Source organism: Vanellus vanellus (genome assembly GCF_965231255.1).
Source record: "Vanellus vanellus genome assembly, chromosome: 2".
Taxonomy (NCBI): Eukaryota; Metazoa; Chordata; class Aves; order Charadriiformes; family Charadriidae; genus Vanellus; species Vanellus vanellus.
This window is the reverse complement of record NC_138906.1, coordinates 40,721,839-40,737,728: the sequence shown is the minus strand read 5'-3', so window position 1 is coordinate 40,737,728 and position 15,890 is coordinate 40,721,839. Positions and strand designations below refer to the sequence as shown.

The 15,890-nt window shown below is 36.5% G+C and overlaps 1 protein-coding gene across 1 annotated transcript in view; it reads left to right on the top strand.

Moving 5' to 3' along the window:
- The window catches only part of TBC1D5 (TBC1 domain family member 5), a gene marked incomplete at its 5' end in the record, with an annotated part of 192,604 nt that overhangs the window by 46,176 nt on the left and 130,538 nt on the right, over positions 1-15,890 (top strand). The window contains 4 exons of the mRNA XM_082479097.1: positions 258-347; positions 452-523; positions 3,354-3,421; positions 9,686-9,788. Of these exons, the coding sequence (XP_082335223.1) occupies positions 258-347; positions 452-523; positions 3,354-3,421; positions 9,686-9,788 (333 nt within the window). The remainder of the gene's footprint in view (positions 1-257; positions 348-451; positions 524-3,353; positions 3,422-9,685; positions 9,789-15,890) is intronic.

Sequence of the window (15,890 nt, the reverse complement as noted above, 5' to 3'; positions counted from 1 at the left end):
TTACAAAGCTTGAGTTTGTGGCTTCGGGTTTTTTAAATGTTTTATTTCCTACCCTAGAACTGTTATTGTTCCTAGCTACTTATTTATTGACTGGAAAGTACTAAAGCCAGCAGTATTTTATAGGTCTTTGCTTTCTTCTCCTTATGTGTAGAGTACTTGCTCCTCCTTTCTGAGGTGGTTTATGCTGTCTGGTAGGATTTATGTGAAAAGCTATTAAATTGATAAAACTCAATGGATTTATTTTCTTTTGTTGATAGTTATTTCTGGAGGTTCTACCCCAAGACAGAAGTCAATGGATTAAAACCACTTCAGACTTAAGGACTTCTTACAATAAGATCAAAGAGATTGTAAGTTGGTACAAAAAAAGGTTCTCTACTCTCATGCATTGACATAGGTATTAATACTTAGAATATAACAGAAGAGGATTTGATTTTCTTCTGTTTTTACCCAGCACATTACAAACCCTCGGAAAGCAGGACAGCAAGATCTGATAATCAACAACCCGCTGTCTCAGGACGAGGGGGTAAGTTGACCCTTGGTTCTATCCACGTATGCGCTACTAAAATTCTCATCATCATCCGACTGACACAACGGAGTTCTTGCTGAAGAAGGAAAAATGGCAGGTGCCGTTTTTCTCCCTCCTAAATTTTCTCCCTCCTAAATTTCGAAACTGATTTGTGTTAACAGTGGTTCACAGGCTCTGCTGAACCACCAGAAATGCTCATTCCCAGGTTAATATTCTGATTTTTCAGCTCTTATCACAGGAAAGGCTGTGACGAACACAAAATTGGTGCTGGACTATAAGTTCTGTTTCACACCATATCCTTTCTTTGACTGATACGCTTTTTTTATTGCTGTGTTTTCATTTTATACACAAAATGGCTCTAATTGAAGGAGTATTTAAACAGTCAATATGAAGGGAATGCTGTTAACAGCAAATACTGAAGAGCCTTCCTCTGGAAGACTGTTCAGCCTTGGAAGTTTTTCTCCAGCAAAAATAGAATTGTTGAATGTCTGAGTTGTATACGTGCTGCGTTAATGTCTCAAGCACCAGGCTGCAAGATACGCATTTCTTCCAAGGTTTTTAATTCTTTTTCTTCATACAGTTCAAAGAAACAAAAGGTTTTTTTCTAATCAGAAAGCAGCCAGCTGCAAAATGACAGATCCAGATTTTAAAGAAATGCTCAAAATGTGGTAAAAGTATTTGGCCTGACTGTCATTAAGTGCAGAGCATCCAGCTCTCACTGAAATTAATGGGACCTCCTAGTAGCTTGGTATTTTCAAAGTCATGACACTTTGATGAGGGTTTACATGTAGATTTGGGAGCCTAACTTCATGCAATTTATTTTTTTTTTTTTTTTACACTGCATTTTATTATACCTGAAAAGCTCTTAGGTAGTTTATAGCACATATCTTTAAGCTTCTCCATTAATTATTTTACCATTTCTGAAAAATCTTTTTTATCACATTTTCAAAATAACTTAATACCATGAAAATAATTTGTTTGGCTGCATTTAAGAGATTTATACCTGGAAAGACTTTCACAGATATATTTGGTGGTACTGCTTGGGTTTTCGTTTTGTTCATAAAAATGGAAGCCCATATTTTGTGTGTATTTATCGTGGTACTCTGCTTCATATTTAGCACAGAAGGAGAGGTAGGTTTGCTTGTGGAAATACGGAAGTAGTGCTCATAGGCACATTGGTGGCTCTACAGCCGGTATGGCTGTGCATGCCATCAAACCGTTCTTGCATCCAGCTGGACAGAAAGTTGTGTCAAATGTAAAATATTTAAAGTGTTTCTACTGTAATTTGTGACTATGCACAGTGGCACAACTTTCTTTCTGCCTATGATGTCTTTAGGAGATAGAAGACAAAGGTTAACGTGTGAGCGGATGTGGTGGGGCGTTAATCTGTGAAATAAAGCCATGGGCCACACCAGGCGTAGGGATGAAGATCAAAGTGCCTCTGAGCCTCTGCAGTGACTTCATGTTTTACCCTTTCAGTGTGGTGGGCTTTGCTTCCTTGTCACAATGCAGATTCTGTTTCCTTCGTCCGTTGTTCTGACGGACCAGGGTTGGAGCAGGGGCAGGGGAGTTTCGAAATGTGATGCAGCTGCATGAAAAGAGCTGCGAGTTAAAAAGATTGTAGTTGTACATAAGACTTTGTCGAGGATGTAGATACTTTTAAAGTTTGGGGTTTTTGTTCATAGTTTGTAACACAAACTACACTAATATTTTCTTTTTTTGTTGTTATTTTACCTTCCTTCTGCTAGATGACATTAATTTACTTTCTCTTTTCTTTCTGTGGTGCATAAGCCACTATGGCAATGATTTATTTACAGGGGAGCAAGAAATTCTGGAAGTATTGTAGCCACTCTCTTTGTACGGTATTTCATTCACTGGTGCTGCTGCTAGCTTAAAACTAACCTGCATGAAAAGACTGCTATAGATTTTGTTCTTTCTGTATTTTGATCAATATGGCCAAGCTACCATCCCTTTACAAGAAAGAATGGGCTTTACAATACTTTTTCTGGAGCATGCAAACAACAACATTTTGCTGACTTCTTTCAGGTTAGCTTTTACGAAACATTGGTAAACAAGGCATGGAAACCAAAGAAAGAGAATGGAAATGGTCATAAGCGCGGATATAGAAGAAGCTAAACCTACTTCAAACCGTTTTATTTAATATATTTTTTATGTTGACAGTGAGCTTTAAATACACTGTTTTTCCCTATTAGAACTTGTTTTAGAATGGCCAGTCTTGTTTTGCACTGTATATGTATACCCTTAGAATGATGTCATTTTCATAATAGGTATTTGATCATCATACGTTCCTTATTCGAATTTGCCTCCACTAAGACAAACTAGCTTACTTCCAAACAATTTTTTAACATGGAAATTATAGCAGCTTCCAGTTAGAGTCCGTACGTTCATAGGAGAAATGTACTACAGTACAGTGAAACAGACCTTTTTCTGTGAGTGATCTACTGATTTTTTTTTTCGGTTGAGCTGCTTGTTTTGACAGGTTTGAATTTACTCTCCTTTCCTAAATATTCTTCAGAAACCCCTTCCAAGTAACTCACAGCCATCCAGTGAGCGAACGGAGTGAGCCTAGAACAAGGATCCGGGAACTTGAATGTTTTCATCGCCGATCTAAACTGACTTTTCTCAGATACGTTAGAGGCTGGTCACCAACATTCTTTTTCACCCATAAAATATTGATATACCTGTCTACCAGGAATGTTGAGGATTAATTAGTTAATATTTATACAGTACTTTGCTGATGTGGTATATAAGCCTTAGAGTATTAGTAGAAGTCTCCGTTTCATGCAATTATTTTTCCTTCTTTCAGAGTCTTTGGAATAAATTTTTCCAGGATAAAGAGCTTCGAGCAATGATTGAACAAGATGTGACAAGAACGTATGTAGATCTTTAAAGAAATTTCTATATATAATTTTAGATTCTGCGTTTTTATGTGGCATACATTATATTGTTTTCTTGACTTCGGTTAGTGTAAATGTCAGAAATGTTGAACATGAATGTGTAGAAACATACATTAAATGTATCAAAATACAGCTTTCTTGGAGTGAAAAATGGGAAAATCAAGTTAAACATTAAACCCTGGGGATTTATTGGTATCATTGAAGAAAAGCTCTTCTAAATTAGGATATTAGGAAATGTATTACTGTGTGAAATTTAAAGTAGAGTTTTCCATATGAAGCAAAGAGAAGGTAAGAGAAACTGAAAGGTCTTGTAACTAAATTATGATCATAATAAAAGATTGAACAGACGACTTTCTTTAATTGTTAACACTTATTCAATCAATAATTTAAAAAGAAGTTTGTAATTAGGAGGGGAAATGTCACTCAAATAGAGAAGTTAAGCATTTCTATTTTTATTTATCACTTTTCGAGTGTTATTTGTCACATATGCCTTTTAAAATTTGTCCTAATATTACTGTGATTATGTTCTCATCTTCTTGGCCCTTAGGTCATTCCTGTTTAGGAACTTGTTCAAGTTAGAACACTCAGTTCCTGAAAACATTTCTTTTCAGAGTGGAAGCATTGACTGATGTGTAAATCTAATTACATTCAATTACTGGTTTTGCTACCATGTGAAATTTTACTGTATTGCAAATATTTTTCCTTATAACTTGAAAAAAGTGGTGATAGTCATAGATTTTACAAATCCCAAGCTCACACATTTTCATTTACAGAAACGAAGTCATGCAGAAGAAATCATTGCTCTCTGGTTTTGGAATATTTTATATGTCCGTCCCTAGACCCATTCTTGAATGCATTTTGCCATGAGATGTATAATTAAAATCTGAGTATGCTTTCATGTGCATTCTCACAGATGGTATTTTTTGTTTGTTAAAGGAAACAGTTCAGGATGTTCTGAGATTAAAATATATACGTATCTAAACTATAATTGAAGAATGGAAAGTTGTATGGAGGTTATGATGGATGTAAAACTGTTATTTAAAAATACATATATATATATACACACATATATACACACACAAAGTTCAGGCTCTCACTCTGGCAAATAGCAGAGTGATTAATATTCACTAATATCAGTAGTAGTGACTAAAGAAATTTCCATTTATGTATTTGTACAAAATAATGCCTACTTGAAGCAATAGTAGCGTACATTATGTCATCAATATCAAAATAAGTCAAACAGTGAAGAAGCAAAATTTATCAAAGTAATATGAATTTATTTGATAAATTACATGCATTTATATATACACTTGTTGTTTGCCTAATCATAAAACGTAGTGTGCATTTTATTTATCCATATGTATCTCTTTGTAAACTATTATCAATGTAAGAAGCAGTAAGTTCTACATTCCTTGGCTTTGGGATGCACGTACCCTCTCTTTAACATTGTCCTTTTATTTCCATTCTTTAAATAAATTCCTGAAGTTAAAATTTAAAGATTTGTCATTAACTTACAATGCTTTTTATTAAAGGTTAAAATAATTGAGTATTATATTCAGTTATCACAATCATTACCTTCTAGCTTCTGTTTCTTATTTAACAAATATTTTAATATTCTTTGTCATGGAGTTCAGTATTCATCATCCAACAGCACCAAGTAAATAATGCTGTAGAGAGGGATGTGAACTGCACACAGAGTAGGAAACCAGTCCCATCTACCAAAACAGTAAAAAATTTACTCTATAGTGTTTTTCTTAGAATTCTCTGAAGTTTAGTAATAATAAATGGGGAAAGTGGGTAGAAATATGCTTCTTAAATTGGTATTGGTTTAAATTGTTTTACATTTCAGAATTCTGTTACATAAAGGGAACGGTGATAAAGTTTGTTCATGTGTGTGTGTTCATATGCATTTTGTGAATTCTTATCTCACCTAATAATTAGATTTGTAAAACAGCAGTGCTCACAACCAGACTAATCATACTACGTACCTGAAGAATTCTAGGACACAAATCATCTCTTTCTAAAGTAAATGTCTAGTATAGGTCTGATGAATCACACTGTAGAGAAATATGGTTTTCTTCAGTAATTATAACAGGCTCACCTGTACCTAACTAAACTGTAGTCACCTTAAGTCAGGTGAGAGTAATCCAAGCCATGATGTCTAAATATAATTTGTTGCATAATAAGAACTTCCAATATTTACAAGGGAAGTAGGTAAGGATTTTGTTAAATTAGTCCTCGCTCATTAGTGATCAACATTTATAATTAATCACCTGACTTATTTTTTATGGTAGTTGAGAGGTTCAGAATGGAATTTCATTCAGCTGTCGAGAAATGCGTACTTTTGAGCTGGAACCAAGCACCATCTCTTTCTATCTCAAGCGAGAAGCTTCTAAAAACGAGGGTGGAAAGGAGGGTAAGGGAGGTTTACTATACTGCAAGTAAAAGCCTTACTTTAGAGGTAGATAGCAGTACCAACCAAGTTATGACTAAAATATTGCATTCTATTATTCTACTAATAAAGGAAGGTGCGTACGAACAAGCACCGTAGTAACTCATAACAGACTTAAGAATGCAATGATTAATTACTGTCATTCAAAAGATGTACCAAGGAACACTGGTGATTTATTTTGGGATGATTAAGAAGGTAAGCGATAAAGAAGAGTTTTTAAAGATATTCTGCAGAAATGGAAATTAGCAGATTGGCAGATGCAGGAGCATCTAGCTACCAGTCAAATCAAAATACCAGTCTGCTTGCTGGCATCACCTTGTACATTTAGGATCGTCAACGTCTATATTTGATTACCCTCTTTCTTTCTGCAGTATTTTAAGAAAACAAAATGCTTAGGGAGCACTCACAGTAGACTAATCAAGTGGATTTCTTTTCTTTTCTAGTACTATTTTTATATGTTGGTCTACCTAGTTTCTGCTTCAGGAGTAACAGTCACAGTTTAGGACAATGGAAGCTGTGTGAAGATGAGCAGTGCTGGGTGCTGCTGTTTCAACTCTCCATCTCCCAAATAACAACAACAACAACAAAAAAACACTCATAAAAAAGGTAGCAGAGAAGCCATTAGGCAGCTACATCCTTCCGAAGCATATAGAAGAGATGGGAAGAAACAGCAATCCATTGAGTATGAACACAGGAGACAAAATCTAGTTTCTATGTAAGAGGAGGGACTGCTGGAAAGGAGAGCTACCTTTATACACCAATTTATTCCTTTTGAAGAAAAAGCGAGCAACGTGGTTTGAGTGTGTGTGTCGTGGTGTTAGTGGTGTTGTATTATTATTCTTTACCAAACCTTTGCAGTTGCAAGAGCATCTTCCACTTTTTTCTGGTTTAGTAGCTTTCCCCATTCCAGCTGAGTAACAGGGTTGGGGAATGGCCGGAGATGTTCACGAAAGAAAAACACGGTCATTCCCTGGCTTTGGTTAAGAGCCTCATTTCTGTCTGCCACCTAATTGGCTTCATAAAATATTTGTGCATCCTTTTATTTGGTTGCCAGCCTAAGCGTCTTCTGTGTCAAAGTCTGGCTGCCTCTGGTGTAGGGGCCCCTAAATGGGCTAAAGGAATGTTTTAAAAAATCATAACTAACTTGCACTGGTCTTCACTTTCAGAAAGGAGGAACTTGAGTGCACCATTGCTTAATTGTAGCAATTGTGGTAAAACAGTCTAGCAAAATTCCCTTGTCCTTATGCAGTCTTTCTCAGAAATATAATTAAATGTAATATTCTAGCGTTCATGAAAAGTATTCTTACCTTGCCCGATTTGAGGATACTGTATTTCTAAAACAGTGCTTTAATCATAAAATGACATTCTCCATAAAAATCCATCCTAAACTAAGAGTTCCCTCGTGATCTCTTGTATTTACATTTACTATAATTAATACTTCAGCCAGCTTATTCCTGAGTTCATTATTATCCTTTCTGTCACAATCTCTGGTATTACTAGATCCTCACAGATATCTCTGTGTATTTTTGAGTTTTCTTTGTTAATCTTCTCTTCCTAAACTTCATAGGGCAGGCCTGAATAACAGTCCTTCAGAAATAATCTCTTCAAACCCCTAAATTATGTCGATTGCCATCTGCTGTAATGCACTTTTGGTCTCAGCTGTGTCCTTCCTTTACAGTAATATGATTAGTACAAGTGCATACAAGTTTCCAAATGTTGGTCTATCATTACCCCCACCAGGTGCCAGGAAAACGTTACACCCCTCATCCCGATGCCTTTCGCAGGACTTCAGCATTGCTGCATTTAAGCCACGGTGTCTTCTCTGCCGTGTCTCTTGATTCGGGTCCTTCATGCAAGGATTTCAGAGCACCTTTCTAGCCTTAGTTAGTTATGTTTCTCTGCTTACCTCTCATCACCTCTGCGAGACGACCACAGTTATTGTTAACACTAATAGTTTTATGTGAAGTAATTTATTATAATTCCCTATATTGTTTCTCCAAGACAGGCTTTACAGCAGCCTTAATATAACTGGCTTGAAGTTTAGCATTGTAGCTCGGACTTGGGACGCAGGAAAAACAAAATTTCCTTGAAGAAAACTTATCTGCAATCCATGTGATTTCATTTTAAAACTGACAATACTATAGCCTTTATTTTAGCCACCTAGCCTGAGGCCTCCCATTGTTGTATTTTTAAGTATTCTTCTGTTTTTCTTTGTCCAGCTTTACCTTTTTCTTTCTTTTTAGTATTCTACCTTTCCAGATTTTTTTGTTACTTGTTATTGCTCTATATAGCTGGATGTGGTTTGGGGTGACTGCTTCATGAAACATTTTTTGCCATATTGTTCCTTCTTCAGTAAGCACAAAACCACTTTTGTTTGTGCACTTACTCATTAAAGTACATCCTGCATAACCACTTTATTTCCTACTTCCAATAGTCAAGGAGCAGGATGCAGAGGTGACAGTTGCTTCAGAATAGTTACAGATTTTTAATATTTACATTTTCCTGGTTTATATGCAGATAACTGGATTTTCCCAGAAGCTTTTTTCCCCTTATTCTAACACTAGTTCCACTTCATTTTATTTCGGTTTGAGCATATTTGCCCTGCCAGAGTATCAAATGATTTCATAATTTTAAAGTTTATTTGGGACAGCTACTAAAGACAGTGAAATGCCAATTATGCTGCATCACAGAAGATGTTAGTAAGAGATATTGGAGCTTACTTAGAGCTCAAGAAAATTAGGATACTGATTTTTGTGGGGGTTGTGAGATATTTTAATAATCTTGTCATTAAAATGCTAATAATTTTTCAAATGTTCATGAAATATTGAACCCTTGTGTATATGCTTCTTCTAACATACTGTTCTTTCTTTCATCTTATTCCAGTTTAGAACTGGGAAATTTACAAACTTCTTTAACATACTGTGGCTCTTGTACTCTTCATTTACCCAACTTTCATCTTAAAAAAAAATGATAACAGATGATCCAGTTACAGTTACCACCCCAAAACAGATTTAAAAAACGGTAGCATGTTATATAAAGTATCTTTTTTATCTGTGGAGATTTGATCTTCGATTTGATCTTCTTTTTTTCAGTACCTGAATCAAATTAATCAATAGATAACTGTAACAGTTTTAGTTTCAACTAATTGGGTTTGGGTTTTTTTATGGGAGAAGAAGTATCTGCTTGGTGTTTTTGATCACGCCTCTTGCCTAAGTGTTCCTAGCAAGTTTTAGGTTCATTGGTGAAGGACTGGCAATCGGTGGAGCATAGTCTTGGAGTTAAGTTACTATTGGGCTGCTGTGTCACCTGGGACCAGAACGGTCTTCTGGGCTGCTGGGTTTAGCAGTAAGAGTCTGTGTGCAGAGGGAGAGGGTAGATCTTTGCTTCAGTCATTACCTCTCATTCCGTCTCCTTTCATTCTACATCAACTCAACTTGTTTTCATGACATGGAGGAGGAAATGAACTTGATCTTTTAGGTAGCTGGGAACATACATCGTTTTATTCGGATAATGTTAAATAATGTTAAAAGGGATTACTTATTTAAATATAACTGGTGATATCATCATATCTATGTAGCATATTAAAGAACATGGTTCAGAATTTTGGTTGCAGAACAAATATAACAAGTCTTTAGAAATTTTCTTACTTTAGCAGCACCCGCAATTCAGAGAGTGGTGGGAAAGCAGACAAGGGAGGTGCTGTCTTACCCAAAACCATTTCTAGAAGACTGAGCAACTGAGATTCTGTGTGCTATATTGTTCACTTTTGCTGTATTTCTTCATTTTCAGCTTTCCTGAAATGCAGTATTTCCAGCAAGAGAATGTGAGGAAAATTCTTACAGATGTTCTGTTCTGCTATGCCAGAGAAAACGAGCAGTTGCTTTATAAACAGGTAATGAAAATACTGTACAGGTGGCATTCATTGACTCAACATCTTCTATACGGTTTGACAATAATGTAGTTCTGTTGTATCTGAAGTTGTATCATAATGCTAAAGTAATCAAAGAGCTGCTTGTCAGCTGGATGGTAAGAAAAGTAAGCTCATTGAATAACATATGCTTTTTCCTCATAAGACAGTCCCTCAAATTGTTTTCTTTAAGGTTGCTAAGTTGTCTAACTTCAAATTTCTTAATAAGCAACATCTTTTTCTTCAGTGTTGGTTAAGAAAGAAAAAGAAAGGTTTTCTGCGCTTAGGTAAAGAAAGAAAGTATGCAGCAGGATTAAAAATGGTACTGAATAAACAAACAAAAAAATTGCGATTTCTGAAATTTAGCAAAGTTACTGTTTTAAGTTATATGTAACGTTTTAAGTCCTTCCTCAGAGTGTTAAAGCCACGCAGTACGTTAGCAAATAGATCCTTTGTCTAACCGTATAGCATCCAAATACAATGCAGCTAACGAATGCCTCTTGACTGAAGGATAAGGGTGCTACAAATACCGCTTTCCCAGTGTTACCTGAAGGACAGCCTGCTCAAACCATTTTTGGTAAAATGGTAAAGAAAGCCTTAAAGCTGCACTAACTATGCATCCATATGGGATACGGGCTAAATTAATTTAACATTTGTTCTGAAGGTTTTGAAGCGAGCATAAGCTCGGTACTGAATTAATGTAGCAAGACCAATACGCAGAGTTACCAACATAAGTATATTTGTATTTGTTTCTCCAGGCTATTAACTTCAGGGTGAGTAAGGACTGACAGACTGAGGGATGCCATGTGCATGGACAAGGGGTAAACAGTTGAGCAGTAAAGTTCACATAGACAAAAAAAAAATCATTACAAAAATACAGAGTTTCAGTAAATGTGAAGATTTTTAAAAGATGCTGTGTGCTTTCACGCATGCTCCGTGACCACCCTGTCCTCAAGCCAGGAAATTAGTGGCTTTTCATGAAAAGACCAACACATATGAGTTGAAGGAACAGTTGCTTCTGAAGAACTGTCATACAGATTATATAAAAAAAATCAAATATATAGTTATCAAACATATCAAATCTCCATCAGCTTGTTATTTCTCGTGCTTGACAGACTGTGAGCAAGGAATAGTCTTGCATGATAAAAAGAAAAAATGCGATTTGTGAGCTGTATTTTGAAGGGCACTGCTAAAGAAAACACTTCAGCAGTGTTCAGCCTCCCATTTCTAGTGAATATAGGCCAGACTACTGATGACAGGAAAATGGAAGAACATATTCCAGCTAATTTAGTCTATCATTTATTGAACAAGAAGTATTATTTTACTCTTTGATATGACTTAAAAGGACTTAATTACCCTTTGCTCATATTTAAAATCCTCTTGATTCCTTACTAAGAAATAATACCTTTCTACATAAGGATGGAATATTTAGCCAGATCAAATTTAAAAAAAAAAGCCCCGAGTTTCATCACAAGCTGTTAAAGCTATTATTTTCTACTAGGTGACACCCCGTTTAACATAGACCATATTGTTAATAGTTATGGGATTTTATTGAATTAATGAGACTGTTATCATGTAGTAGAATGTCTTGCTGAGTTAATTGAAACTGCAGAGATTATATAAATGGTATTAATGAACTTTGACTGCCTGATGCCTCAGCTTTAATAAAGACTGCTTGGTGGGCTAAATGAACATAGGCAGATAAAAGAACAGGTTCAATTTTGCGAGCCTACAGGCTGTTGACAAAGAAAACTTCTTTACCTCTGTTTTCAACTGGTGTTGCATCAGTAGTGCAGTAATTTCAGGATGGCGTTGCCACAGTACTAAAGAGAGAGGTGAAGTGCAGGAAATGAAAAAAAATTGGATCACGAAAAACCGTTGATTTTACCTCTCTGAAGTGTGTTCAGTTTATCACCCAAGTCTTGTGGTGCCAACTCCACAAAACAGCAAACGATTGTGGGTTTCCTCTCCTTGTGTGGACGTGTGTCACTTTTATTCGGAGCTTTTCTTTTTTCTGACCTCATTTTAAAAGTGTCATTTTGTTTGGGTTTTTTACATTAATGTTCCTGTTACCTTAATATTAACAATCCTGCTTTTTTGTCTCCGTGTCCCTCTCTTTTTAGATAACATTTCTTTGATGTCCATCAGTACCCTTCTCTGAATTAGCTAACAGGAAGAAGAGTTTGTGGTGGCAACAGGATATGTTTTATCCCCTCTTTTAGCAAATACCTATTTTGCAGTCAACCTTCCTGTCCTACTGTTTTTATTGGTTCTGTTTTTACCATTGACTCAAGCCCCACTTCTCATAATAATTTCCACTACATCAAAGCCTAGCATATTTTCTTGGATATAAAGAAGGTTACCTTTAATTCATCAATATCAGATCACCTCCAAGCTGCTCTCTCCCCAGTGACCTGAACACAAAGCCCAAATTAAGGTCTTTGTCTTCATATTCAGTATCCGTCATGGGACTGGTCCTGTTGTTCTCTATGAGAATTCCTCTGTCTTGTTTGTATGTCTGACCACATACAAGAGCTACATTTGCCATAACAATTTTAACACTTGGCCAATAAATGAAAACTTATACTTCCGTCTGTCAACATCTGTACAGAACCTGATGTTTCTCTTTCAAAATATGTGGAAAAAGTTCTAGTTCCTTGACAATTTGCATCCTTATAAATGTAAATAAAGTGTATTTGAAGTTTACAAAATGTTATTGAAACTATTACATAGCATCAGCATATAGTCTTACAAGATACAATCACTAATGTTTGTTTAATATGCATATATGCATGAAATTTGTCTTTGTAGTAGGTTTTGTGGGTTTTCCGACCAGCGTGAAGTAACATTTTATTTGATGAGGAAAAAGATTTTCTGTCCCCAGTCAAATGGAGTAGAATGCTGTGAAGCTGTATTACAGATTTTAAAGACAGAATCCTCACCGGGATCATTGAATTTTTAAATAGCAGCTGTAAATATAAAATCTAAAGAGAATAGCGTATTGTACTTAAGAATATGTAAAAATTACTCTTAGCGTTCTTCTGTAAGAGTGGTGCCAAAATTCTGGTCCTAGTTACACTGAAAAGAAATAGTGACAATTAAGCTAAATCACTGGGCTAACTATTGTTTGCTCATGATTTGATTGCCCTTAGAGAAGTCAATATGATTTTGAAATGCATTGATTCACTTTTCATTGTAGAAATGCTATATTTCTGGTTTTCTTTGTAAACCATAGACTGTATTATTAAATCAATATTTTGTTGTAGCTGGGAAGTGTCATAAAATTATCTGAGCACTGTCAACTTATTTATTAACACTAAAGAGTTTTAGTAAACTGCAGCATTGAAAAAATATGTGTATGCATATTACACTGGTGGCTTTTCTTGCCAAGCTAAAAATCTCTAAACATTTGAAGTACTCTTGTAACTGAAAGATCAGAGGTATCTTTTTGAAATCCTGATATTTCATCATCTGTTTGTTTTGTTTTTGTTGTATGTGGGCAGCCACATTATGATTCTACTTTATTATAAATTTGATATATTATTATGTTGGAGGAATGCATGATGCGCTTTTATCTTTTATAAATAATTCTTATTTTATGTCCTCTTTCTTTTTCTTCAGCTTATATGTTTACAGCTGAGGTGGTAGTTTTATTAGATAGTTGAGTTTTTGGCATTTCCATTTCTCTTATTTCATGTTAGTATATCAGGACGAATAAAAGATTAGACTGTTAATTAACTGAGGGCTGTGAGTATGTATGAAAGTACTATCCGGGTTATCTACAGTTTATTTAAATATTTTTGCCACTTATATTTTTTGTCTAATCCTGGACATATCTTCCCATCTCTCCTATTCCTTTCCCTCTTGGTATGACCATAAGACTTTCAGAAATCTGAAGTTGTCAGTTTGAAGCCTAACCCATACTGTTGTGTTTGAGAATTTTATAATCAGCCCCTGAAATCAAGGGGCTACATTGGGTTTAATCTTTTTTTTTTTTTCCTAGCTGAGTTTCTGTTTAGCCTCCATCTTTCAAAGTAGTCCCTAAAGGTTCAGAAATAGGAAAAGAAAGAAAAACTCTAAACTTAAGTAGTTTTGTGGTCTTTAGCTTTGCCCAGTCAACTGACTGCTATTGCTGCAACCCTACAGTTATAACAGTCGTCTCAGTCCTGAAGAAAATGATATAAAATTTCCTAGGATTTCAGTTGATAACACACAGAGAAATTCCCAAACCTCTTGTTTTTTTCTTCAACACTGCTAGATGTTGGAATTTCCTCTTACGAACACATAAGATTCACTAACGTACATCCAGGCACACACAAAATAGATCATCTAGGGAAGGCTTCCACGTCTACCTCTCTGCTCAGTTTGGACCACTTAAGGAAAATCCCCATTATTTCCAATAAAAGTAAAGAGTTTTAGTAGTTAATGGATCTGTTTTATACATATGAAGCTGATAAGCTAACTCACTGATATCAAATACTCCTGAAATGCCACATGGAGTATCAAGTGATGTACCAGCAAAGCAGCAGGACAGCTGCACAAGCATGGGAGTCTTGGAAAAGCAAGTGGAGAGGCTTCCTAGCTTGGAAATGCAAGCATAAGAGTAGAACAGCTCCTGTCTGGGGACCCATCAACTGCCTCCTGACAGCAGCCTGAAATGCCTACGAGCTTGATGGGCCAACCCCAGTGCTCTTTCTGCCCACGGGATAGACAAGATGGTCTTCCCGGGACCCCTGTCTGCCCAGAGCGTGCACCTGGAGTTGGGACTGAGGCTGCACTTGGTGAAGCAGTTGCACCTTTGAGCTGGAGAGCTGCTGGCAGCAGACTCTTCCTCCTGCACCAGGGCAAGGACTCCACCAGAGCGAGACCCAGCAGGTGTAGCCTGAGCACCTGGCACCAAGCCCTGGCTGTAGTCGGTGTTTTTGGGCTGAGGTCAGGAGTTCCCTCCCCTTGGAGTGACCGCTGTGTCCAGAGGCAGCCAGACAGGTGTCAGCCCTTCATCCCACATCTCTTCCACCACTGAAGGGCTCCCCTCGTTTCTTCTGTTATGACTGACCCCCACCAAAAACTGCAGCTTTAGTTCCTATCTGCCATCCTAGTCCAGCACTGGGAGCCCAACTCCCCTGACATAACCCGATTCCCCAGTGATGATACCCCAAACCGTCCTTTCCCCTGATCTAATCTGAGGGAAGGGGCTGAATATCTGCTGGAGTTTCATTCTGCAGGCTATAGTTTTACCTGCCAGCGCGTTGCTGCTTGCCAGCTGGATTGCTTGTTTCCTGAAGCGGTTGCTTCTGCTCCTGATAACAAATTGACAAGCCCCAGGTGATTCAAGGCAAATCAAGACCCCTGTTTTGTTCCCAGTGAGCTCCGGGTAAAAGCACCGATGGCCACCCTGGGTGGCCCAGCCACGCTTCTAACGCTGGCCCAAGTCCTCAACTACCCACCGTATTTTTTCTCTTCCAATCCTGCATGTTTCTGTATTTTTTTTCTCTATCTTAATATAGATTGCACATATAAGTAATAGTTTGTAATGGAACAGTACCTATGCATTGTGTTATAATGAGTTTCTTTTTAATATTGAAATAACAACTTTAAAAAAAAAAAAAGGTAAAAAACCCATTTTATTTCTCATGTCTGTAGGAATATGAGTTTCATTTTCCGATTTCCCAAGTAGCTGCCCTTGTCTCCTCTAAAGGCTACTGCTATGCTGGTTTTGGAACATTATCAAATAAGAAATAATGTTAAATTTTGTAATTTGTCCCTATTGCAGATCTTTGTACTGTGGATCATGATTGTAATTATCATAACTAAAATTCATATTTATGAACATAGATCTTGGAGTAAACTGCCAGGTGCAGGGTTGACTACCATTGCCAATTTGTTGTCTGCTGTGTTAGAAAAAGGGAGAATAACTTGCTTCCTTGTATTATAGAAGAATAAACACTTGGATTTAATCAGAATTTAAGATAAAAGCCATTGATTATGAAACTGTTCTGTTAAGAATGTAAATGTTCCTGCATTTAGTTATTCTGCACCTATTACTGCTGGTTGCCTGATGCTATGTTTTATGAACTATTACACGAC